Here is a 27,515-nt window from a genome sequence, read left to right as displayed (position 1 = left end):
GGGAAAGGCCTCATCTCTGCATGTTCTGCCCAGCTTCCTTTTCACAGAAGGGGAACCTACACTCCCATGTTCAGAGGGTTCATTCACAGGTAAGGGAGTAGCATCATTAGCTTGACATGTTTTTGACTATTGTAGGTATTTGTGAATGTTAAGCAGTTGCTTTTGTAAAATGCAAATCACAGTCTTCACCACCATTCATTCAGTCAATTCAGAGGGCTCCATTTTGATTGGATCAATGCATCCATCCATCCATTACACTTTGCTTATCTTGGGTCAGCTTGATAGCACATATCGTATAGTAGTACAGGATCATAAACCAATAGGAGGATCGTTTGTTGACAAATTTTGGGGCATATTTAATACAAAGCCCTGGGCAAAGCTGGGTCAATATTCTTCATTGACAAGTGTCCTTTGTGGTTTCGAAGGAGAGGAAGCGCACAAGGGGTATCACATTAAGGGCTGTGTCAGAATGTCCACCCTTGTCCCTTAACCTCTCATTCACTACATAGCCTCACTATATGTAGTTGGCTAATATATAGTGCCCTCATGCTGTTGGGTGATTCGGATAGCCAGCTCACTACTTTCTCCTTATCGTATATCACATGGCCACCGTTATGATGCACCAGCGCATAAATCTCAGACTATTTATTCCATCCATCCATCCATTTTCTTAACCGCTTATTCCTCACAAGGGTCGCGGGGGGTGCTGGCGCCTATCTCAGCTGGCTCTGGGCACCTAGGGACAATTCAGAGCATCCAATTAACCTACCATGCATGTCTTTGGAATGTGGGAGGAGACCGGAGTACCCGGAGAAGACCCACGCGGGCACAGGGAGAACATGCAAACTCCAACCACTGCTAACCACTCATACACCGTGCCGCCCTAGACTATTTATTGTGTTTGAAAATGTTTTAAAGCTGTACTTTGTTTCCTTTGTTGTAAATATTTTCAACTAAAACACATTAATTATTTCCATAATACATCGCTTTGATTCTCATGCTGTTGCTTGTGCAATGTTTTTTTCACACTCGCAATGCATTGTGGTCTGGTTCAACCTGGTTGAGTGAACATCGATGTTCACTACTTTTCAGAGTGCATTGTGTGTAATTTTCGCTCCCTGGACATTCGAACGCCACTACAAAATGGCGTGACCCCTCAATAGGGCAAAAAGGCACTATATAGGGAGTAGGGTGCACATTCGGACACAGCCGCAGTTAAGTTTGTGGAAGTACGTCACAGCAAAACCAACCCCCTGAAACATTCAACAATCATTAGTTCCATGGGGGAATTATGTCAACAAGCACCACACCTTATCCCCAGTGGGATGCATGTTGACATTTTTTTTCTTTTCAACTTTAACAATATCCATACACATTTTTGGGACATCTGAGATCAAAGGTCAGAATAATATGTTTTTGTGTCACATAAGAAAGAAAGCAAAATGTCTGGCAGCTATGTGATACAAGATACTACAAGAACATGAAGTGGAAAAAACACTTTATTAGAAACTATTAAAAGAAAATAATCTAATTAAATTATGTGCCTTTGTAGGATATAGAGTGGTAAATTAGACTTTTGTTGATTCTATGTTGTTCTCTGCTGATACCAAGGCACTATCATGAACTAGATGGAATGTGTGGCTAAATGTTTTTTTTTTTTTATAGTCGAGCAGTGTACATGTCGTCTCTTATACGTCCTATTAAGATGCAATTTCTATAAGTAATATACAGTGAATAAATATTTTCTTAGCAGCAAAAATAAATAAATAAAAAACCTAATATTGTTCATCCATATTGTACAAGGGTTGATTAAAGGTTTACAAAAAAAATAAATACATTTTTAATTTTAATTTATTTATTTATTTTTTTACAAATGTCATTTTTGGTTTCCGGTGCCGTTGCTGCTCTACAGCTAAATAAGAGCTTAGTTGCCTTATAACTCCTCCTTATACAGTCTTCCCTCGCTATAACGCGGTTTACTTTTCGCGGTCTCGCTGTATCGCGGATTTTTTTTAAAGTGCAATTTTGCATATTTTTTTGCAGTAATATACTCATTTTATATAATTTATGAAGGTTTGAACATTATCAATGTTTGAACAAGAGAGAAATGTGAGAACATGTAAATGCCTCAATGAGAAAAGTGTCTAAATTGTGTGGTAGGGGATTTTAGAGCCTTAAAACATTTAGAAGAATTGTAAAACATAAAGCTAACTACTTCGCGGATTTCATTTATTGCGGGTATTTTTTGGAACCTAACCCCAGCGGAAAACGAGGGAACACTGTATCTCACTTCATTGATGTTCTCAGTACTGGTGTAATAATGAAAAGTAAGTACGGTAAAATTCCGTGACACATTTTCTTTTCCATAATTTTTTTTTATCCAAAATCGTCCCATGGTATTGTACACAGATTCATAAAAAAAAAAAAAAAAAAGAAGCAAAGTACCTTGTTTAAAAAAAATAAATAAAAATAAAAAGTTCACGTTCACTCAAAAGAATAAAAAATAAAGGCTCGCTTATGCACCATGGGCAAGACTAGTCAAACCAGCAGCAACAAATGTTCATGCTATCCATGACGGAACACGCAGCCAACGTGGTGAGGCCAACTCCAAAACAAAATATTTTCAAATACAGTAATACACTAACATCAATGCCTTGGTATGCTTTTATTTTGAAGTTAATTTGAAATATTAGTTATTTTGAAATAAGTCCCCGATAATCACGATAAAGCTACTCAAGACATAAACTGATGTTTTTTCACTGAAAAAAAAATAGTTTCTTTTTGTACCATCACTGAAAAACCCTAAGTCTAAGTCTAAAACTGGTGTCTTCTTCAGAGTGAGTAATATAGTGCATTTTTTTTAAACAAATACAAATGTCTTCTTAACAGAGAACTTTCTGTGAACAAATTTGTCTTTCTTAAACACTGCTGTTATACAACATGCCAGTTACATAGTCAATTGTTTCATTTTATACATCTTGAATTAAATTTAAATTCCAAATGAAATTACATTGAGATATTAAAGCCAATTAAATCAATATTAACAATCCTCATAAATTTTGTGCTTCAAAAAGTTGAAAGATAAGATGTTTTAAAACTAATATTGGTTTACATAATATACATAGAAACTTATGCAAAACTGAGTCACTCGCTGGACAGATAAATGTCTTACACAAGTAAAAGTAAGCGCATGTTTTTCTTAAAAAAAAGAAAAGAAAAGAGCAGCGCGTATGATTTGAGTTCCCACTCACTGATGAAATGCGTGGGTATGGTAAAAAATGATAGATGTGACGACTCAAGTGCATTAGTTTAGCCCTGATCTTCTCTTACAAAGTTGGAATTTGTTTTCTCAATGAAATGTTTTTGACCAGTTATTTTACCCGGGTGTCTTCAGTCGTGGTCTGGCTCCCTTCGTTTAGTTAGCCAGCCCCGCTCTCGTGGAGATCGATTGCAAATATACACAGGGATGCTGTGCGTGATCAACTTTGCCCTTGGGGAATTCAATTGGAGTTTTGCTTTAAGTAGAGAACCATTAGCTCTTAGCTTTAGCAATTAGCACTGGATGATGCCACTCTAAGTGGCTGTTCATATACGTCATGTTTACAGTGTAACTATTGTGAGACAGTTCTTGCATATACCTAAGTTCTTCTCTTCTCTCTTCCAGATGATAAAATCCGAAATGTATCCATTCCACACTATCAATATCCACATCTTTGACTTGTATGCAGCTGGTGTTTTGTTTACTTGAGTCTACTTCGCCTGAAGACTTCCACACATTTCCCCGCCACTCTTATGAGGTGCTCCCCCTAGCGGTCCGCAAAGTAATTGCTCAATAATTAATGAACAATTGAGCCATTATAGCGGCTGTATCGATACTTGGCGTAGGCATTTCGATAATTCACCGTGAGACAAAATATCGCGATGTATCGTCGTATCGAGAGATTGTCACGCCCCTACTATAAATCAACAACTACAATGTGTGTACACTTGGATAATGTAATCATATCCAATACAAGAAGTATATCAAATATTGTGCCATTGCGAAGGTAACATAATGCTCAGTTTTGCTTGACTCTGAAACAGAGCTATGACCTTATTCAATTTAACAATATGTTTATTACATTGGACAATACACCACCAAAGTGAGAGCTTGGACAGCTCACAACATTGTCCCTGGTCAATGTATAATCCTAGTATGTGTATATGTTCAATTAGAAGATAGTTCTGTAATATAGGCTGTGGTGTGATTCTTTTACAGGCAAAAGGTGTGCCATTGTTCCCCTGTATGGACTGCAGCTGTGTCTTTAAGAAGTTGGGGAGTTTGAATGCACACATTGGCAAGATGCACATCTCTGTTATTGATGTACCATCCACCACTTTGGTAATAAAGCACATTATGTTCTTGCTGTGGAGTAAATATGCCATATTTAGTTTTAATATGCCATTTTTAGTTTTTTTTTGTGTCTTTTTAAAGTCTAGTGTATGTATATATATATATATATATATATATATATATATATATATATATATATTAGGGGTGTGAATTGCCTAGTACCTGACGATTCAATTCGTATCACGATTCACAGGTCACGATTCGATTCGATACCGATTAATCCCGATACGAATTTATAAGTCGATTGTTGCGTATTTTTTTTCATTCAAATTTAGAAAATACTAATCAGTAAGCTTGTAGAGTGTAAGATTTATATGAAAATGTATTATTTATTCATCTGAAATTTCAGTCTTATAGAGGTTGTAATCTGTTTCATGTTTGAACAGCATTAAAATAAAATATTAAGGCTTAATGTTCCGTTCATTTAACATTCTTCCATGCTCAAGGTGTGAATCCTAACCCGAAGTCAGACGTTTTGTTGAATATTTTTCCATTAAAAATGGAAGTTTAAAAATCGATTCACAAAAAAAAAAAAAAAAAAAAGGCAATGATGATAAGACGTTGAATCGGTAAGACTACCGAATGAACAATTCTGAGCTCTTTAAAAAAAAAAAAAAAAAAAGAAAAAAAAATCGATTCAGCCGCCTATTGAATCGATGCGAGAATTGCGCGATGTAGTATCGCGCGATATATTGCCGAATCGTTTTTTTTTTTAACACCCCTAATATATATATATATATATATATATATATATATATATATATATATGCGCTCCTCCTGGGTGCCTTTCCTTTCCTTACAGGTTTTTGTGTGTCTGTTGTGTTTTGGGTGTGTCTGTGGGTACGTTCATGGGGATGGGGATGTGTGTGTGGGGGGAGGGGGGGGATATATGTGTATATGTATGTATATGTATATATATGTATGTATGTATATGTATATATATATATATATATGTATGTATGTATATGTATATATATATATGTATGTATGTATATATATATATATGTATGTATGTATATGTATATATATGTATGTATGTATATGTATATATATGTATGTATGTATATGTATATATATGTATGTATGTATATGTATATATATATATGTATGTATATGTATATATATATATATATTAGAGGTGGGAATCTTGGGGCACCTCACGATTCGATTGCGATTACGATTCAGAGGCGACGATTCGATTATAAAACGATTATTGATTTCCCCCCAGGCAGCAGGAAAAAAACAATGTATTTTGGCGCTTTTAATGTTTCGTACATTAGTTACAAAAATAGTACAAAAGTCCTCTCAGGCCTAAATAAACTACTATTTCAGTATCAAGTTAACAGTTCAAAACAGTAAATAAAATACTCAAGTCCTCATTCTGTAACAACAGCTTTTAAGTATATTCAGTCTTCAACAGAATAAAACATAGCATTGAGCAAAAATATATTATTTTTATCCACTCAAAAGTGCACTGAGGTATAAATGAAAGACAATGTGAACTACTACTTCAATACAAATGCCTTAAAAAAAAAAAAAGTGCTTCCCTGCTTTTTAAGTTGTGTAAAGATGAACATGTAAACATTAAAGTTTCTCAGAGGTACAAAAAAAACAAAAACAAAAACTCAAGTGCTTTTCTGCTTTTTAACTTGTGTAAACATGAACGTGTAAACATTAATGGGATCGTTCGGCTTTTTTAACATGAATCTCAATTTGATCCTCACCTCCCGTGTGTGCGATCAGCACTGACTTCTTTCTGACAGCGTTCGGTGACACGCGTTCATGTTCGACGTTGGACGAGAGGAAAATAGTCCAGCAAGCTGGCTGGGGTCTCGGAAATAAAGCGTTTTTCTTCTAAAAACTATTTGTTTTCAAAAGCGTAATACATTTCCACCACAATACTCTTTTCTGAATAAAGTCAGACGCCATTACCGCCAGCCACTACTTTTCTGTTCGTTCGTTCGTATCACTGCGCGGCGCCCTGTAGAACGCTAACCGACGCACTGCAGCCAGCTAGCTGATACTTCCGCCTGAAGTTGTTTGCCTTTTCGGAGCAGGTCTGATGTCACGAAGAGGTGGGTTGGTCAGCTCAGCCATGCTTGTTGTTGTTTTGAATCTCGAGGCGTGAGTTGTGGATGTGTACTCTCGGTCCGTCCCAAAAAGCGTCCCGAAGACCGCGCGCGCTACTGCGTTTCAGTTCCGCGTACTTTTCGCTCGTTTCGCTTCCCTTGGCATATTTATATAATCGGAATTTGGACATTTGTGAATCGTTCTCGATTGTTGCACGGCCGAATCGTGAATAATCTAAGAATCGGAAATTTTGCACACCTCTAATATATATGTATGTATATATATATATATATATATATGTATGTATATGTGTATATATATATATATATATATATATATATATATGTATGTATGTATATGTATATATATATATGTATGTATGTATATGTGTATATATATATATATATATATATGTATGTATATGTATATATATATATATATATATATATGTATGTATGTATGTATGTATATGTATATATATATATATATGTATGTATATGTATATATATATATATATATATATATGTATGTATGTATGTATGTATATGTATATATATATATTTTTTTCTTGTTATTTATTGAACATATAAACAGATGAACAGCAGAGATAAGAAAAAAACAACAATCAAAAGAAGAGAAAATCCCAATAAAATAATCATTCAATCAATCATAACTTACATGTTCAAAAGGGAGTAGGAAGAAGTTAGAAACTTATCTAGTCCTACCCCTTTTACTAAATATTTTTAAACTTATTTCATTATTAATACAATTCTAATTTACTATTATTAAAATGAAATATATAAACCAAGTTATATATATATACACAAGTGCACTTAAACATATTCACATTTGCCAAAAACATATATACATAAATTTCCTAAACATATACCATAATCCCTATCTTTTTTTTTTTTTTTTTAAAGAGCTCAGAATTGTTCATTCGGTAGTCTTACCGATTCAACGTCTTATCATCATTGCTCTTTTTTTTTTTTTTTTTGTGTGCGTGTGTGTGTGTGCGTTTGCGTGCGTGCAAATACGTATAAATTTATACTCATTAATTCACCTAAAGCCTTATAAATATCCCATTACCCTTCGCCTTAACCAGGTACTTCAGAATCTCTCCAGAGTCGTGAGGTTTAAATGGTCAGGAGACCAGAGAAAAGGTCAGAAAAAACTAAAGAGAAAAGAAAGATAAATCAAAGTGAAATCCAGCACCGACCAAACACTTCCTGCCATCCCCATGATTACAAAATCAAAGTCTTACGCCAACCCCGGAAGCCTCTAAATTCCAGCAAATTTAGCGAGATCTCAAGAGACCAGAGGAAAAACTAAAGAGAGGAAGGAGGGAAGGATCGATAAGGCAGAGTGAGATCCATAGAAGCCAGTAAATCCAATCCATCAAAGTGAAATCCAGCACCAACAAAACCCCTCCTGCGTGGTTACAAAACCAGAGTCTTATGCCAACCCCAGAAACCTCAAACTTCCAATAAATTAAGATCTCAAGTGACCAGAGGAAAAACTAAAGAGAGGAAGGAGGGAAGGATAGATAAAGCAAAGTGAGATCCACAGACACCAGCACCCACTGATTCAAGGGGCTGTGGGAGGGAGAGGCTACTTCTGTTGAGTTTCAGTAGATGCTGGTGCGACGGATCTAGCATGCATAAGGACCACCACCAAAGAAAGAAGCCGTCAACCGCGGTCCAGCAAAGCGAGCACCCCCCCCGAAACCCCCAGGCCGCGGCAGCACCAAGGCCACCCCCAAGCCACCCGAGCGGACACCGGTCGGCAAGCCGACCCAGACGCCCGGAACACCCCCGCCCCAGCCCCGGCCCACACCCCCGAGCCCAAGGCCGCAGAACGAGGCCCAGCGGGCCCCCACCGGTCCCCAGCCCCCATCCCCCCACGACCCCCCCCGCACCCCACCCAAACCCGCCACCCACCACGACCCAGGCCCCACCACCCCCGGCCCCCAAACCCCCGAACACACCCCGACCCCCAACACCCAACCCCCCACCCACCCATACCTCCACCCCCCCGCGAAATATTATGTTCTATTGCTATAAAAATATGGAACATACCAAAAGAGAGATTAGAGTCTCTTCTTTTATCAGGGAAAAAAAAGTCTATTCCTTTCTGTTTCCGCTGTGCAACAATTAGCAATAGAACATAGCTAAGTTTCATCGTTTTTCACAATTCTGCCTGGAACTGTGGGGAAATCAGCTTGTTTTAACATGGTGTGGTTGATCTCTTATACTCTGCTGCCACTCAACCATTTTCTGCAGTAGAGAGACTGCATCAAAGCCTTCTCTATGCTCTGGCATAAAAAACGTATAATTACGTCTTTGGGACACTTAAAACATTTAAAATATGACGTATTTATACGTTTTTGGGAGTTAATGAGTTAAAATTGGAGGGGAGTTGAAGGGTGAAGACGGGTGTTTCCACCCTTCCCCACCCCACCAAGAAATGTGTTGTGTGCCCTATGTGTATATTTACAAAGTGTATAGTGCAAAACTAGTGAAGTGAGTAAGAGGAGCGACCAGCGGGGCCTCACCCAACCCGGCGGGTGTAGGTGGTACGCCCGCCCCCACTTACTAATTTATTAGTAAGTTTAACCAGTGGTCGATATTTAGAGATTGTTTATTTTTCCAATTGACAAGGATTATTTCTTTAGCAATAGTAAGGGCTATAAATATAGATTGGGATTGTTTACATGGTAGCTCAGTTATTGTTAAGTCACCTAGTAAACACAATCTTGGAGATAAAGGAAGCCTACAGTTTAATATATCAGCGAGCTTTTCCAAGATTTTCGTCCAGAAATGCAGCACTGGAGTGCATGACCATAAAGCATGAAGATAAGTATCGGCAGTGTTTTGTGAGCACTGGAGACAAATGTCGGAGTCAGAGAGTCCCATTTTTTTCATCATATATTGTGTAATATATGTTCTATGAAGTATCTTATATTGGATAAGTTGCAAATTTGTCTGTTTGGTCATTTTAAATACATTGTCACAGATTTGGGTCCAAAAGTCTGGTTCCGGAACTATAGACAAGTCTTTTTCCCATTTTAAAGTCGGTAAATACGTTTTATTTGTGTATAAAAATAACTTATATATTTTTGATATTTTCTTTATTGTTGTTGGAGTGCACAAGTGCACTTAAACATATTCACATTTGCCAAAAACATATATACATAAATTTCCTAAACATATACCATAATACCTATCTAAATCATTTACACATACTCACATGTACAATTTTCATATTCTGGTCTGACATAGGTAATTTTTTTTAACTTTACTTTTAAACATTTTTTTAAACTCCAGCAGTGAGTCACAATTTTTCAGTTCAATTCCCAAATGATTCCACAAATTAACACCTTTTACAGATGCACACCTTTGCTTAATATTTGTTCTTGTTTTGGGTTTTTTGTACACACTTGTGCCCCTTATATCATAAGGACTGTGTCTAATTTCAAATAACTTCTGAGTACTGTGGCAGAGTAAATTGTTATAAACTTTATACATTATTTGTGCTATTTTAAAATCCACCAAGTCATAAAATTTCATTGCATTTAATTTAATAAATAGTGAATAATAAATAGTTGGTTCTGTATATTTTGATCGATTAATAATTCTTATAGCTTTCTTTTGCAATTTGAAAACGGTGTTGGTATATATATATATATATATATATATATATATATATATATTAGGGGTATATATATATATATATATATATATATATATATATTAGGGGTGTTAAAAAAATCGATTCGGCAATATATCGCGATACTACAGCACGCAATTCTCGAATCGATTCAATAGGCAGCCGAATCGATTTTTTAACATCCATTTTTGATGGAAAAAATATTCAACAAAACGTCTATGTGCTGTCCTCGCGGCAAGTGACTATGTGCTGCTAGACAGCCAGCGAACTTAAAGAAAACTCCACACGCAAGGCGTACGTTTCTTGCTTTATGAAGCTTTCTTGCTCTTACAAACACAGCAATACGAATGTAAAAGTGGATAAAAGTAACTGAAACAGAAAAAACAGAAAAACACAGTATGTTACTAATTACATTGTAGACGCTATCATACAAGCTAACACTGCTAATACAGCCTGATACAACAATGAAGTTGCAGACATTCGTATGTTCAAATTAAGATGCAACATAGCCTTTCTAACTCAAAATAACCTTATTAATACTTACAAAGACTAATGTCTTCCAAGGCTCAAGTGTTTGGAGCACATTAAACGTGTTTTATGACTTCTACACACCAAACTGAAAAGATTGCGTCCTCCAGAGAGTGGAATTACGTCAAAGCTGCACTATTAGCGACAGATGCTCTTACAATACAAACAAATCAAAAACGCTCCACCGAAGGAGGATGTCTCACTCTGACGAATATTCCACATCAGTTTTAGCACTTTACACTAGGAAATACACTGTAATAAAGTAACATATCTTTTAACAAATATGAACTTATTTATAAGTTTTAACATATAACACTTGTAAAATCTAAAAATGAAATAATGCCTTGCCTCTTCACCAGAAGATATGACACTCCCCGCTTGATATAATCACCTTATATCACATCCGATACAAAAAAAAAATATGAAATATCACAAGTTCTAAATAGAAATTCAATCAGTCTCTGAAAGAAGAACTACAATCTCAGACACTGGTCTTAAGAACACCTTTGCAGTCCCTTCTTTAACAATTCGCACTTCCACTTTGCGAACCTTCTTGTCGCTGCTGGGTAAGGTTTTTACAATCAGTCCCATGGGCCATTCATTCCTGTGTGTTTGAGCATCCTTCAAGAGAACTACATCTCCTTCTTTGACATTTGGTTGGCTTTCCGTCCATTTGGTGCGTTTTTGTAGGGTAGACAAATATTCTCCTTTCCACCGTTTCCAGAATGTGTCTGCTAGCTGTTGTACTTGTTTCCATTGTTTTCCAAACAACTGTCCAGAGGAAAAGTTTCCAGATGGAGCTGAAACTGTGCTTGACTTTTGCGTTAGCAACATCGCTGGGGTGAGTATGGTTGGAGAATCGGGGTCCGTAGATACCGGGACAAGAGGCCTTGCGTTCATAATAGCTAACTCATTACTTCGGCCATAAACGTGCTTAAAACCTCATGAGTGAGACATGTTTGAGTGTTTCTTAACAACATAGCATCTAGGATACGCCTAGCCACACCAATGAGACGTTCCCAGGACCCTCCCATGTGCGACGCGTGTGGAGGGTTGAATGTCCACGTGCAACCTTTCTCCTGAAGGTACTTTCCTGTTGCTGACTTGTCCGTGTCTAAGCCCAGTTCTTTACAAGCTCCCACAAAATTAGTCCCTCGGTCTGAACGCAAAAGCTTAGCTGGGCCGCGAATGGAGAAGAATCTCCGTAACGCATTTATGAAGCTGTTTGTGGACATAGTTTCAATCAGTTCAATATGTACGGCCCTAGTTGTATTACATGAAAAAATAACAGCCCAACGTTTGTTCATGGCGCTGCCACCTCTTGTGCGTCGAGTAACTATAGTCCAGGGGCCGAACACATCCAAACCTACTGTAGTAAAGGGAGGTTCTGGTGTTACACGGTCTGCTGGCAAGTCTGCCATTTTTTGAATCTGCATCTTGCCTCGAATCTTGCGACATGTGATACAATTATGTATCACAGAAGACACAAGCCGTTTACATCCAACTATCCAGAAGCCAGCACTACGGATAGCTCCTTCCGTGATGTGTCGTCCCTGATGAGCTGACCGTTCGTGAAAATGTCTCACCAAAACTGAGGCAACGTGGCTGGAAGAAGGCATAATCAGAGGGTGTTTTTCATTATTAGTAAGGTCGGCAGAAGAGAGGCGTCCACCAACACGCAACAGTCCGTCCTTGTCCACAAATGGATTGAGCCTTTTCAGCGTGTCACTTTTTGAGTTGAGCTTTTTTCCTTCCTTTAACTTTTTGAATGTCTCTTTGTAGGCATCATGCTGGACTGATCGTATGATGACGTTTTTGGCTCGATTGAACTCTTCCACGTGTGTATGTTTTTTGGGACTCTCCAGTCCTGTTTGTCCATTTGACTTTTGTTTGAACAAAGTAGCAACGTGTATCAGCTTGGTTATTGCTTTGCATGCTGTCATCCAACTTGAGTATCGGTTGAAGCGTTCTGCACCTAGTTCTTGCTCTGATACTGCAGTTGTGAGCGTTTTTACTTCTAGGCGTATTTCTTTATCATGTTCAGGTGCAACAAGTGTGAGTGGACTGTCTTCCTTGAAGTCATTGAGCTTGTCTGAATATAGAAAGCTCGGGCCGGTGAACCAGTTACTGTTTTTAAGTTCAGCGGCTGGGATTGATCTAGTTGCTTGATCTGCTGGGTTCGACTCTGTTGGGACATAGCGCCACTGATGCGGTTGTGTGGATGACCTAATGCGTGTGACACGATTGGCTACGTATATGTAGAATCTCTTTGAAGAGTTGTGTATGTACCCTAGCACAATACGACTGTCAGTGAAAAACATGACATTGTGAAATTTGATGTCCAACTCGTCTCTGATTAAGTCGTACATTTCTACTGCGAGAACGGCAGCGCAAAGTTCTAGGCGCGGGACAGTGTGCGCAGGACGTGGTGCGAGTTTTGACTTTCCCATCACGAAACCTACATGGTACTGACCCTGTCTTGAGAGCGCATAGGCTACCGCTCCTATGGCTACAGTAGATGCATCAGAGAAAATGCACAGTTCAGTCCTTTCCATAGCACTTAAGGAACTTGAGCTATAGCACCGTTTAAGTTGTAGATCCTCAAGGGCTTTTAATGAGTCTTTCCATGAGTCCCACAACACTTCCTTTTCTGGGGGAAGAGGTGAATCCCACTCTCTCTCTTCACATGACAATTCTCTAAGTAGCGCTTTGCCCTGCATGACGATGGGAGCAACGAAACCCAATGGGTCATACAGGCTATTGATTACTGATAGTACTCCCCTGCGTGTGAATGGTTTTGTCTCATTGGATACAAGGTAAGTGAAACTATCAGTTTGTAAATTCCAACGAAGTCCCAAACTCCTCTGTATTGGTAGGGGATCTACTCCGAGGTCCAAATCTTTGAATTCCTTTGCACGGTCCTCTACAGGGAACGCTTCCATGACCAGGCTACAGTTAGATGCCACTTTGTGGAGTCGCAGGTTGGATTCTGCTAACATGTCTTTTGTTCTTGTTAACAGGTCAATCGCTTGTTCAGGGGTGGCAACAGATGTAAGCCCGTCATCGACATAAAACTGTCTCTCAACAAATTGTCTGGCGTCTGTGCCATGCTCTCGCTCACCTTGTTTTGATGCCCGTCGCATACAATAAATGGCAACAGCAGGAGATGGGCTATTACCAAAAACATGTACTTTCATTCTGTACTCAACTACATTTTTTGTGATGTCATTGTCAGCAAACCACAGATAGTGTAGAAAATCTCTATGTTCTTCGCACACCTCAAAGCAATAAAACATTTGCTGTACATCCGCTGTCAGGGCAATCGGCTCTTTTCTAAATCTCAACAGTACTCCTATCAAGGAGTTGTTCAAATCGGGTCCACTTAGTAGAACTTGGTTTAGGGACGTCCCATCACACTCTGCACTTGAATCAAAAACAACACGAATTTGATCCGGTTTCTGCGGGTGGTAGAGGCCAAATGTTGGCAGGTACCAGTGTTCTTTACCTTCGGGCAGAGGTGGTGCAAGTTCAGCTTGATCGTTATCCAACATTTTTTCCATGAACTGGATATAGTGATTTTTCATCTGTGGTTTCTTTTCTAAAGTCTTTTTAAGTGAGTAAAGGCGCTTTAGAGCCTGATCTCTATTGCTTGGGAGTCTCCTCCTTGGACTGCGGAACGGCAATGGAGCGACCCAATTGTTCTCTTGGTTTTGGCTAACGTTTTTTTCCATAAGCGTTAGAAAAGTTTGATCATCTATAGACCGTGCTACCTTGTCATCTGATTCGGTTCTGTCAAACACAGACTGACCTAGCTTGTCAGTGTTGTTCACATTGTTTGAGAAAGTAGTGTTTTGATGAGGCCTGACACTATAGCCCTCCTTCACTGTGACTGCGCTTTGGCATGGCTCGAAAAAGGTTGTGCGCCCACAATCTAACATATGTGTCCTGTACACATTGACCTCTGTTGCGCTGTGTAATTTGCCTAAGCATACCTCACCCACTATAACCCACCCCAAGTCCAGTCTTTGGGCATAAGGAGCGTTGTTAGGCCCGTTAATCTGCTCACGTACCTTGTGAACCCTGAGAATATCCCTTCCCAGGAGAAGAAGGATTGGAGCGTGATGGTCCACGGGTTGAATCTTGTCTGCGATTCGGAGAAGATGAGGGTGACGTTTAGCAATTTCTGGCGAGGGTATTTCTGACCTGTCGTCCAGTACTGCATCACATTCAATCAAAGGAGGTAGCTTGATATCTGCTTTCCCATCCATGGACTGTATGAAAAAGTTCACGGCTCTCCTGCCTGCAGTTTCTGCTTTTCCAGAACAAGTTTTTAAGGTGTAAGGAGCAGGTGTGGTTTTGATTTCGAACAAGTTAAATAACTCAGTCCTTGCCAGGGACCTATTGCTCTGTTCATCAATCACTGCATACATTTTAAATGCTTTGTCTTTTTGGCCTTCTGGGTAAGCTTTCACTAAACATATCTTGGAACAAGAGCGTGGGTATTTGCTCTGACCACATACCTCCGTGCACATAGAAAGCACTGCTGTGTCCCCAATAGCCCCTGTTGTATCCTCGTTGGTGACTGGAGTCTCTGGGGTGTCACTTTTCGGAACAGGAGTTGGACCTGGATGAAGAGCTGACACGTGCTTAGGACTGTTGCACTCGACACACTTCTGCCACCTTACAATCTTTCGCTATGTGATTCACTGAACCACAACACCTGTAGCAGATGTGATGTTCTTTGAGAAAGGTCCGGCGCTCCTCAATTGGTTTGTCTCTAAACAGCTTACATTTTCTAAGAGGGTGTTGCTTTTTATGAATCGGGCACTGCCGATCTGGCTCTTCTATTTTATTTTGTTCAGAGCCACTTTGCGTTTCTCCTGCAATCTCTGTTTTGATTACTGACAGAGCCACTTTGCGTTTCTCCTGCAATCTCTGTTTTGATTACTGACACAACAGCCTTGCGATTGCTTGATGAGAACTTTTCTTTGCGAGTGGACGTCTGATTGTTACAGCTGGATATTGTGAAACTAGGGTCATTTCTCATTTTTGCTTGCTGCTGCACAAACTGCACAAAAACTGAGAATGGGGGAAATGACACACTATGAGTCTCTTTGTATTGTGATCCCACAACTGTCCACCTTTCTTGTAAGTCGAAGGGGAGTTTTTCCACTATTTGTTTAACTCCTCGAGCTGTATCCAGGTATGCAAGACCTGGGAGCGTACCATCTGACTTAGCCCACTCTAACTCTAACAGCATGTCACTAAGTTCTCTTAATTTGCCTGCATCTTTATTTGTTAGTTTTGGAAAGTCGTCTATCTTTTTTAATAGTGCATCCTCGATGGCCTCTGCGGAGCCATAACATTCTTCGAGGCGACCCCATATCATTTGTGTACCTCCAGCGGGATCTAGGGTGTGTACTGCCCGAATCCTTTTGGCCTGTTCTGCAGATTTTGGCCCCAGCCACTTTGTTAGTAAATCCAATTCCTCTCTAGGTGATAGATTCAAGTCTTTAGTTGCACTGATGAATGAAGCTTTCCAAGCTAAATAGTTTTCCGGTTTATCGTCGAATTGCAGTAAACCAGTGCTGACTAGTTCTTTGCGGATGAGATACTTTGCAAAATCATGTGCCCCATTGAGTTCGGCTTGATTTTGGTTTGTAGGTTGAAATGTTTGGGCTCGGGGATTGAGAGAGTAAGTATTGACTGGACCTTTGTGTACTCTTGGTTCACATTTAATAACATCATTCGTTGTTGGCGGGATATGTGAAGTTGTATTTCTAACTTGGTCAATAGGCTGGTTGGTCACTTGCACATTATCTAAATTTGAGGGTCCGAGTAACTCATGTTGTTTTTCAACGTACTCACTGGTGCGCTGTACTGTGTCAAAAGGCTCTGTTTTAATGGGGGGGGTTTACACTTAGCTCCCCGCTTTGACTTTCTACTTCTTCATAAGCTGTAGCTTCAGCTTCAGCTTCAGCTACAGCGACTTCTTTTTCACATCTCAAAATGTGGAGGCTGGCCTCTAATTCGGCCTGCTGTTTTAGTGCACTTGCTTCTAATTCTGCTTTACGTCTCATCATGTTAGCCTCTTTCTCAGCAAAGGCGAGTTGAGCCTTGGCCGCTTGAGCTTTGGCGTAGGCCTTTGTAGCTGAGGAACCTGATGACGATGATGAAGCGTGTGACCGCCTGCTAGGAGCCCAGGATGCGTGGCTACGTGGAGGTGAAGGCCGCTGCTCGGTTGACGACAGCTGGACTGCAGGTTCCGGTTGGTCTGTGGCTGCGTCAGCGTCCGGTGATTGCTCCACGTCGACGTCTGGCTCGAACGTTGCTTCAGCTTCATACTGCAGATCGTAGTCTTTCAGATGTTTTTTTCCAGAGCGTAGACTCATGTTGTGGCTAAATGTGGCTCCGTGCTGCTTGAGCCCGCTGCGTAGAAGTCTTTTTACTGTGCTGTCCTCGCGGCACGTGACTATGTGCTACTAGACAGCCAGCGAACTTAAAGAAAACTCCACACGCAAGGCGTACGTTTCTTGCTTTATGAAGCTTTCTTGCTCTTACAAACACAGCAATACGAATGTAAAAGTGGATAAAAGTAACTGAAACAGAAAAAACAGAAAAACACAGTATGTTACTAATTACATTGTAGACGCTATCATACAAGTAACAAGCTAACACTGCTAATACAGCCTGATACAACAATGAAGTTGCAGACATTCGTATGTTCAAATTAAGATGCAACATAGCCTTTCTAACTCAAAATAACCTTATTAATACTTACAAAGACTAATGTCTTCCAAGGCTCAAGTGTTTGGAGCACATTAAACGTGTTTTATGACTTCTACACACCAAACTGAAAAGATTGCGTCCTCCAGAGAGTGGAATTACGTCAAAGCTGCACTATTAGCGACAGATGCTCTTACAATACAAACAAATCAAAAACGCTCCACCGAAGGAGGATGTCTCACTCTGACGAATATTCCACATCAGTTTTAGCACTTTACACTAGGAAATACACTGTAATATAGTAACATATCTTTTAACAAATATGAACTTATTTATAAGTTTTAACATATAACACTTGTAAAATCTAAAAATGAAATAATGCCTTGCCTCTTCACCAGAAGACATGACAGTCTAACTTTCACACCTTAAGCATGGAAGAATGTTATATTAATGGATGGAACATTAAGCCTTAATATTTTATTTCAACGCTGTTCAAACATGAAAAATGTTACAACCTGTTTGTTAAATACAGTAGCTTACAGTTATAAGACTGAAGTTTCAGATCAATAAATAATAAATTTTCATACAAATCTTACAGTGTACATGTATAAGTTTACTGAATGATATTTTCTAAATCTGAATTTAAAAAATCGCAACAATCCACTTGGAAATTCATATCGGGATTAATCGGTATCGAATCGAATCGTGACCTATGAATCGGGATACGGATCGAATCGTCAGGTACTAGGCAATATATATATATATATATATATATATATATATATATATATATATATATATATATATATATATATATATATATATATATATATATATATATATATATATATACACACACACACACACACTTGGCTTGACTTAACACGCACACCCTTATTACCTGCATGTCCCACAGGAGACAGACACAGCAGCTGCTGCTGGATCAGACGGCGGAGAGGCTGTAACAGATGTCATCCAGCAGCTACTAGAACTCTCTGAGCAAGTCAATGGAGAGACAGCCCAGCCCCAACCACCAGAGCCAGCTGTTGCCATGGAAAGCGCCATTAACCAAGACATCCTACAGGTCGGTCAAGAACAGTCACCCCCAGACAAAATAACACTCCAGACTGAGCCCCACTTATTAGAGCTCTGTTAGTGGCATACAATATATGTTCCAGTGTTGTAGTTGTTCTTGTTTTATTAGCTCATCAAGATTCTCTTTTATAGCAAGCTCTAGAAAACAGCGGGCTGAGTGTAGCTCCAAATCAGAATGTTGATGCCAATGCCAGAGAGTCTCAGAACCAGACATCTGAGGCCACTAATGTGGAATTGAAAAAAACGCCGCTTCAAGACAAACCTGTCAGAGAAAGAAAAAGAAGCATTTTTAAGAAAACTATACAAATGCCAGGTATGGAAGCATTACTGATTAATTTTGAATAAAGATATGATTCAGTGAAAGTCTTTGTTCTATTTTCTGATCACATAACTGACTGAAATGCTAGCTTCATTGTCCACTTCTTATCCTAGGCTCCATCAGGGAGGATAATGGCATCCGCTGGCATGGATGCCCTTACTGCTCCAAGGAATTTAAGAAGCCCAGCGACCTCGTTCGCCACATCCGCATCCATACCCATGAGAAACCTTTCAAGTGCAAACAGTGCTTCAGAGCATTTGCTGTCAAGAGTACCCTCACAGCTCATATGAAAACTCACACAGGCATAAAGGCGTTTGAGTGTCAGTGCTGCCTGAAGTGCTTCTCAACGTCTGGCAGCATGAAGGTACACATGCGACTGCATACGGGTGAGTATGTGCACTTTATAGAAAGATTGTGTTACATAACACCAGAGGAAACACTAACATAATACTAATGCTGTCACTGATAATGACTTTTTTTTTTTAAATCGACTTTCCTTCTGATATACTTAACGATTAATAAAATTATTATTATTATTATCCATCCATCCATGTTCTTGACCGCTTATTCCTCACAAGGGTCGCGGGGGCTGCTGGCGCCTATCTCAGCTGGCTCTGGGCAGTAGGCGGGGGACACCCTGGACTGGTTGCCAACCAATCGCAGGGCACACAGAGACGAACAACCATCCACACGCACATATTATTATTATTATTATTATTATTATTATTATTATGTTTTTATTATTTTTTTAAATTTTGAGGCCGCAAATGTTGAACATGTGTTGCATTGAGTGGATAATCTGGATATACATACCCATTGTTCCTCATATTTCCTGTACAATAATAGTCTTCAATTTACAGTCTAACTGGCGCGCCCGCACACATGCACACACGGTGATCGTCTACTTTGTCAAGTGAATTCCTTGCTTTATTATGATTATATTAAGAGGAGAAGCTTGCTTGTTTCCTTGCTGGGCATAAAAAAAAACCTTGCAGTAGCAGCTTTTAATTAACTTGTCACTCCATTTTTTCTGTATCATCCAAAAATGACCATATCATCACTCGAGATATCATGTATATTTTTTCGTCTATTACGCTCGTTAGTGTAATTGACAATAACATTTGACAGTCTACGCAAGTTAGTCTTCAATTTACAGTCTAACTGCGGCACGCGCACACACGCACACATGCACACGCAGGCACACACATGGTGATCGTCAACTTTGTCAAGTGAATTCCCTTCCTTCAATGTGTACTTTTATGTACTTGTGTTACTGTCCCGGCCGATACCCGTAGCGGCTCATAGCCAATGTGCGTGCGTGTGAAAACTTCAAGGAAGGATATTGTGTGCCAGACTGCCTGCATATCTCGTTGAAAATGAAGAGTGCAGTTAGGCAGTTAGCTTAGCAATGCATTGTTACTCGCGTCGTCTAGCGGCGCCTTAAAAAGTCAAACAAGCGGCAAGTTCCAGTCAACATACAGTGCAGTGCGTTGCGTTCTAAATAGCAATATTATCACAATAATAATAATAATAATAATAATAATAATAATAAAAAACTAAACTTACCTTGCTCTGGTTTCTTCAAGCACTGCATATGGATGTTTCCTCGTAACATGCTGCATCATTGATGACGTACAGCTATGGTACGACATTGTTGTTTTGCACAATTTGCAAATAACTTTATTTGTCCTCTCAATCTCCTTGAAATGGTCCCAAACTGTGGCCATTCTTTGTCTTTTGATAGAGGAGTGACAGGAGTCATTTTTTACTCTGTCCTCCTCCATCGCACGGAAGTTCGCAACACACTCTTGCGCGCAGGCATAAAAGGTCTGTGTGAAACATGAACGGCGGTGGCGCAAACATGGTTCAGGGCAGAGCGTCGACTTAAATTTTTCCAGTCGACCTATTTTTAAAGTCGACCTAGTCGACTTGGTTGACTTTTTTTCCAAGCCCTACATAATACTGACATAAAGAGAGGTATACTATTGCATTTCTGATTGAAAAATAAACAAAAAAGACTTAAAACCAAGCGTAAACTTTGGAACGCCTTTTGTATTTATATGGTCTCTTGAACTTTTTGGAAATAAAAAGATATACCATATTTTCTAGTCTATAAAGCACATGGGTTGTTATAAGCCGTGCTGCCAAGAAGGATCGCTAGATCGTTCGAGTGGCCAGCGGCTCGCCAGGAAGATGGCGGTGGTGGGGCGCCCGGCCAGCGCGGTGCACAGCGCAGGGGATGTGTTGGCGAAAAGCAGCGCGGCAGGCGGGCGATCCCGTCCACCAAATCGCCGCCCCTTCCCTCACCCCGCTGCGTTGGTCCGCCGCAACCGCCTCCCCCGCAAACATGTCTAAACTCTTGGTCCAGGCTGGGCCACGGCCGGCGCGGGGAACCCTCCCTGCTCTCCCGCCGGTGCCAGGCCTTGGAAATGTATATGTTGTGCGCATTGCCCGCAGGGGTCAGAGTGCATGGAAAAAGTAGTGGCTTATAGTCCAGAAAATACGGTAAAAAATAAAAAAAATAAATGAATAAATAATAATAATAATAATAATAATAATTATTATTATTATTATTATTATTATTATTATTATTATTTAATTATAAATAAAGATTTGTGCACATAAAAATTATAAACAAAGCATCCTCCTTTGGTATCATAGTAAAGCTCTGTTCACAAAAAGAAATAATTAACTAAATTTTAAATAAAGTTTTCAGTTTTTGATTGACCAGTGATTCTAGGTGGCATACGACATGTTGGATTGAACCATTCTGCTATGGGGAGATGCTGGGTTTTAGGACACTGAAATTGAATAGCCTACTGAATATCAAATTAAGTTTATGAATTTAGATTTTTCTAAAATATTTACATATACTTTTAAAATATATTATTAAAAAAAATCAATTCATGGTTTTATGAATCAATATCAGGCTTGAAAAGGAAAATCGATTCAATATACACCCAGCCCTACTGTAAGTGATTGAATGATAATTTATGACTTCTCAAGAGAAAACTATTGAACATCTGATATATTAACTAAGGCACAAGAGCATTTTAAAAAAAGCAGTGACATTAAAGCACTTAATGATGCCGGATGGTCTCGGAGATAAATAGGTGGTGATGGTCTAATAACATGTTTTAAATGCTACTTTAGATAAGGTTTATTTTTAAATACAGTGCATGTTTCTCAGTCAGCACAGTTTTCAGTTGCTGTTTTCAAAATGTAATTTTTCTTTTTAGGTGTTCGTCCTTTCTCCTGCCCTCACTGTGATAAGATCTTTCGTACATCCGGACACAGGAAAACACACATAGCGTCTCACTTCAAAAGCTTACAACAGAAGAAGCACAGGTTTCCACGAAAAACAAACAAAGCCAAAGTGTCAAAGAGTAATTTACCATTACCTGACATCCCACTGCAGGAACCCATTCTCATTACGGACTTCGGTAAGAGCATGTGTCAAACTCAGACTCATGTTTCTTTACGTCATAAGTAGGAGACATTGCTCATCGTGTTTATTTTTTGAGCAGCACGTCCTTGTATGAAATACTATCTTTTCTAACATTGAAACCATGTGTTGTTTGTTCAACAGGTCTGATCCCATCTCAGAACCCTCGCTTGGCATTCCAACAGTACCTGGAGGTGGTGGGAAGCGATCGTCCATACAAGTGCCATTTTTGCAATAAGGCCTATAAGAAATCAAGTCATCTGAAACAGCACGTTAGGTGAGATGAGTATGTAATATAATAATTGCTTTGCTCATTTTGATAAATAATTGGTTTTGGCTGGTAGTTAACACAAAACAAATTGGAAGAGCAACTCATAGCTGAGATAGTGCAACCATTAATAATGTTGTCCATCTCTGTTTGCTTTCTTTTTATAAAAGTAAAAACACATATAACAGAAAATAAATATCATGGTTGGAATTAATTGTATCATTATTTTTTCAATTTGCTTAATCAAGATCTCATACAGGAGAAAGGCCATACAAGTGTGTGCAGTGTGGTCGGGGTTTCGCCTCCTCAGGGGTTCTCAAGGCTCACATCAGGACCCACTCAGGACTGAAGGCATACAAGTGTGTCATGTGTGATACAACATTTACCACTAGTGGTAGCCTACGACGTCACATGACGATCCATAGTGACCTACGACCTTACATGTGCCCCTACTGCCAGAAGACGTTCAAGTCGTCTCCAAACTGTCGGAAACACATGAAGACACACAGGTTTGAGTTTTTTTCTGTTCTTTGTGTATAATAATGCTAACGTCAAGATGATGTGCACATACTGTAGTTTTATTTGGACATTGTTATATTTTCCTTGAAGTCTTTACAGTTCGATGGAAAAATATTTTTAAGTTCTTTCAAAGTTGTCATTTTAAAATAGTGTTCTTCATATTCTGTCCCAAACCAGATATGAATTGGCTCAACAATTGCAGCCTCAGTCAACTGACGACCCACTAGAAGCTGGCACGGTGGCCCACGATATACAGGTGGAGATGGAGGGAAACTCCCTTCAGCAACCACCCACAACTTCAAGTGACCAAGAAAACATGCTGGGACTCGGCCAAGCAGAAGGTGTAAATAGAGGCCAGTCGTTGACATTAGAAGCACAATTGACAGACCAACCACTGGTGCAAGGAGCAGGTAACAAGAATGGTCACACAGAAGAGTATTTGGAGTTTCCATCATCATTGAATTACTGCCTCATATGTATAACCAACTGGGGCTGTCGAGTACCATTGGTACCCTCTGCAAGGCACAATACGCTCTTATCAACCACGGTTTTCGGTTTTGCACTCAGGCTGCAAGTTAAATAAAACAAAACATGGCTTTGATGCGGTTGTTGGCTTCTCCCAAATTACTGGAGTGATCAATTTATTTTCTAGATCTCAGTAATATACCTGTATATGTTTGCCTCTTCAAATAACCAAGCACAAAACCCTGTTTTAAATATGGAATTGTACAAGTTGCCTGGATGTTTCGTGTCCAAAACCAGAGGACAAGCTTGGCTGCAGTCCTCCTCGCTATCCATAGGTGGCCATCCCTTACGAATGCAAACGGCTCCGTAAGGAAGGTTAGAATAGTTTGCCAAGCAACATAAAAAAAAAAACCTTTACAATTCTGGAACACCATTGTATGGACAGATGAGACAAAGTTCGATTTGCCCCAGAGTGATGGGAAAAGAAGAGTATGGGGAAAGAAAGGAATTGCTTCTGCTCCCAAACATACCAACTCCTCAGTGTTAAGTTAAAGTACGTCTTATTCGTTTCATTTCAAATCTGTTGTAGTGTTGTTCAGAGCAAACAAGATGAGAATTGTATCAAAGTTCTAGTATTTATGGAATGGACCGTAATGGGGTTGTGAAGGTGAATTGTTTCATATGCACTAATTCATATCATTCAGTTTTATCCTGATTATACAAGCCATTTCTCTTTCATTGAGATGATTGTTCTGCAAGTTTGCAACAAATTTTTGTTTTGTTTTTAATATCACTAAAAAGTAAATTTTATTCTTGTATTGAATTCTCCCCACTTTGTATTCATTTCAAAGTCTTTATTATTCCTATTTAATACATCATCTACATCTTATAAATGTGTTCTGAGTATTATTGAAGACTAGATTCTCAAGCCTCCTATGTATCTTTTTTTTCCTGTTTACAGACTCCTATGTGACTACTCAACATGCTTTGCCTCAGAATATCACCCAATTTGAGACACGACCTCTTCCTCAGACCACATTTGAACAGCAAGCAACACAAGGTGCATTTGGATAAGAGTCTTGTTTGTATAAAATAAAAATACACTGTTGGTTTCACAGGACTCTGAACATCGACAATAGCTAATAACTTGTAATTGAATTTAGCTACCGCTGCAGTGCTGTCTATTATGAAATTAATTTGCTGTGCGTCAGACAATGAATGGATGAATGTTTAATGTTAGAATAGGATCTTTATGTATCATTATTTTACTGTGACAGCCTTGAGTCACTGCTTACTGTACGTCAGCTATAATTCCTTGCGGTCAATTTGTCAGTTAATCACAATCTCTCGTACATTTGGTTGCTTCTTTATACCACTGACTAAACAGGTTCCATGCACTCCAAGAGGCATTTCTGTCTTCATGATGGAGCCATACAACCTTGAGAGGATTTTAATGTTCAGTTGAAAATGTCTGAAGTATTGAATGATGTTTGAATACGTCTAGTGCATCACTGTCAGCATGAAGAGTGATAACGAGTTAACGAAAAATTGCTTTTGTTGATCATTTGACAGTTTTCAGCACAAATTAATTTTTAATCAGTAAATACTTTGTGATCTGAAATACGGACATTTTATTTAACATTCGAAATATTATTTTATATGTGGGCTTTCCAGGCTTTACCATGACAGAATCAAGTTACAATCAAAGCCAGTTTTCAGCTGTCCAGCAGCTACAGGATTCCAGTACCCTGGAGTCTCAGGCTCTGTCATCCAGCTTTCCTCCCCCGAGTTTGCTTCACGTTCCCAATACTGAAGTGGTGAGTCCCGGCTTCAAAACAGCCCTGCTATCCATTAAACTCTGTCACATGCACTGCATTTTATATGAACTAAGACATGTGGCTCATACAGAACAAATGAAGACAAAATGAAGTTGTTGAGTAATATGAAAGTTTGCTTGATTAATAGCTTCTTTTAATCAGGATTAGACACAAGGATGATTAGTTTGGATGACAATTATGAATCACTACATAACTTAAAAGTTTGAGAAGAAAATACTTATTCAATTGGATGGAATTGGTTGAATGGGATGCAATAGAGTAGAGATAAAATAGCAATTGATTGAATCAGGAAAATTATTAAATCCAGTGGAATTATTTGAAGATTTATAGTCCAATGGAATCATATCATTACTGTCTGGTACGTCTTCAAAACTGTTATTTCTAACAAATGACATTTTTTGAGGCAGTTTAACTTTAAAGTTCCCAAGCAATTTTTAACCTTTTAAATAACAGACCCTTGTGGAGACTGACCACTGGTATTGATTTGTGGTAAAATGTGAAATTCAGTAACCAAATTTGGACATGGGAGGTTTCCGCCCAGTGACAGTGACGATGTAGAGCATTACCTATTCACTATTATTATCTATTCAGTAACCAACTAAGTATCTTGTACAGCTCAGCCCCTTTGCAGTTGTGTAAATGTTATGTTATTTTCACTTTAGGCAAATGAGCTTCTCCAGCAGAACAGTCAGGAAGAACTACAACTGAACACTGAGCCAAACGACTACCAGGAGGACTGTGATGACAACAGCAAGAGATACAGGTTACAAGTTACAATTGATATTAATGGCAGTTGCTCACCTGTTGCAAGGCAGTGCGCATGGATGGATGAGAGTGAAGTGTGCAATATGTTTTGGCGGTAGTGAACGTGCGGTTGTGTGAACCTGTTGAGTCCTATAAATATATAGACAAAGCAACGTGACCGTGTTCTGTTATTGGAGATGAACAAATGTGATGGTTATTGTGCTGCAGTCAGCCTTAATTTGGGTAGAAGATCATCCTATATCTTGACAGACATCCAATCGGATCCTCCAGCTCAGTGCCCATGAAAGTTATTTGGGCCTACCTCTTGAAATGTTTTTTTCTATAAACCTCAGGATATTTCAAGATATTCAAAATAATTGTTTTACTGGGACCAACCTCAGCAGCGATGGCTTGATGCGAGATGCCTTGCTTATGCAGCTCAACAATGGAAAGTGTTCAGAAAGAGAAAGCTTTGATTGCCTTTGCCATCAGGAAGTCATGACAGTGTGAATACCTGACAGAAAATAGTACTGAATTCACATTGTAAGGCAGATTTTGATCAGTCAGATCAGTCAACCTGTCTACTCGGCACAATACTACCGTTTGTTTTCAGACTATTTTTGTCCATTTGTTTTAAATACTGAACAGCAAAGTATATGGAGATGTGGGATTTTCTACAGGTTTTCCAGCTGATGGGACTAAATGGATATATTTTTTAAACTCTATAGGTGCAATTGGTGTCATAAAGGCTTCAAAAAGTCTAGTCATCTAAAACAGCATTTGCGCTCCCACACCGGAGAAAAGCCTTTCAGCTGTCACCTCTGTGGAAGAGCTTTTGTCTCAGCTGGGGTGCTGAAATCCCATCTGAATACACACACAGGTAAATGTCTAAAGAGCGTTGAGAAATGTTAAACTGTCTGATTTGAGAAATTGAAAAATTATTTAAATTGGAACAATTAAATGTCTAATCTCCATTTTAGTCATATGTTTCAGTCGTTAGTATTTTTTCTTCTTCCTTTGGAAAATCTGACATTTAATTTTAAAGTTTCTTGTCCTAATGGTTGACCCCATTGCTTCCCAAAATCAGCCATGAAGTGCATTCCTGGAGAGAAATCTTATCTTAGAAAAAAGTGCATAATGTATAAAAAAAATCAACAAAAAAAAATCAAAGTTATTGGTGTCAAGTGAAATGTTGAACACATTTTCATTTTAACACATCCTTTTTATGCTTTTCATCCCCAATGGCAGGAGTGAAGCCCTTTAAGTGTAACCTTTGTGCTGCCTACTTCACAACTAATGGCAGTCTGAACCGCCACATGATTATCCATGTCAAGTCATTCAAATGCTCCATGTGTGATAAGCGCTTCAGGACAAGCCTGCTTTGTAAAAAGCACATGAAAAAGGAGCATGCAATAGAGGGTCAAAGTAAGTAATCT

At 39.1% G+C, this 27,515-nt stretch overlaps 1 protein-coding gene and 1 long non-coding RNA gene across 4 annotated transcripts in view; one reads left to right on the top strand and one right to left on the bottom strand.

Annotated features, from left to right (window-relative positions):
* Nucleotides 1-27,515, top strand: part of LOC144022022 (zinc finger protein 236) — a 55,095-nt gene that overhangs the window by 7,142 nt on the left and 20,438 nt on the right. Inside the window, exons 1-15 of one of the 3 annotated variants that reach the window (XM_077526407.1) lie at nt 1-89; nt 3,665-3,797; nt 4,259-4,381; nt 18,303-18,470; nt 18,614-18,794; nt 18,914-19,186; nt 22,040-22,243; nt 22,390-22,522; nt 22,762-23,022; nt 23,210-23,442; nt 24,459-24,557; nt 25,172-25,314; nt 25,998-26,098; nt 26,808-26,959; nt 27,328-27,504. The exon at nt 1-89 is cut by the window's left edge and continues 57 nt beyond it. In XM_077526407.1, coding sequence (XP_077382533.1) covers nt 3,723-3,797; nt 4,259-4,381; nt 18,303-18,470; nt 18,614-18,794; nt 18,914-19,186; nt 22,040-22,243; nt 22,390-22,522; nt 22,762-23,022; nt 23,210-23,442; nt 24,459-24,557; nt 25,172-25,314; nt 25,998-26,098; nt 26,808-26,959; nt 27,328-27,504 — 2,323 coding nt within the window. In that variant the 5' untranslated portion in view covers nt 1-89; nt 3,665-3,722. The remainder of the gene's footprint in view (nt 90-3,664; nt 3,798-4,258; nt 4,382-18,302; nt 18,471-18,613; nt 18,795-18,913; nt 19,187-22,039; nt 22,244-22,389; nt 22,523-22,761; nt 23,023-23,209; nt 23,443-24,458; nt 24,558-25,171; nt 25,315-25,997; nt 26,099-26,807; nt 26,960-27,327; nt 27,505-27,515) is intronic. The other 2 variants (XM_077526405.1, XM_077526406.1) reach the window with 2 other exon arrangements.
* On the bottom strand, nt 12,342-17,624 carry LOC144022023 (uncharacterized). The gene is made up of 2 exons (XR_013284245.1): nt 17,442-17,624; nt 12,342-17,259 (listed from the first exon to the last, which is right to left on the bottom strand). It is a non-coding gene; the product is annotated as an uncharacterized LOC144022023 (long non-coding RNA).

This window comes from Festucalex cinctus, chromosome 7 (assembly GCF_051991245.1).
Source record: "Festucalex cinctus isolate MCC-2025b chromosome 7, RoL_Fcin_1.0, whole genome shotgun sequence".
NCBI lineage: Eukaryota > Metazoa > Chordata > Actinopteri > Syngnathiformes > Syngnathidae > Festucalex > Festucalex cinctus.
This window is presented reverse-complemented; position numbering and strand designations above follow the sequence as displayed.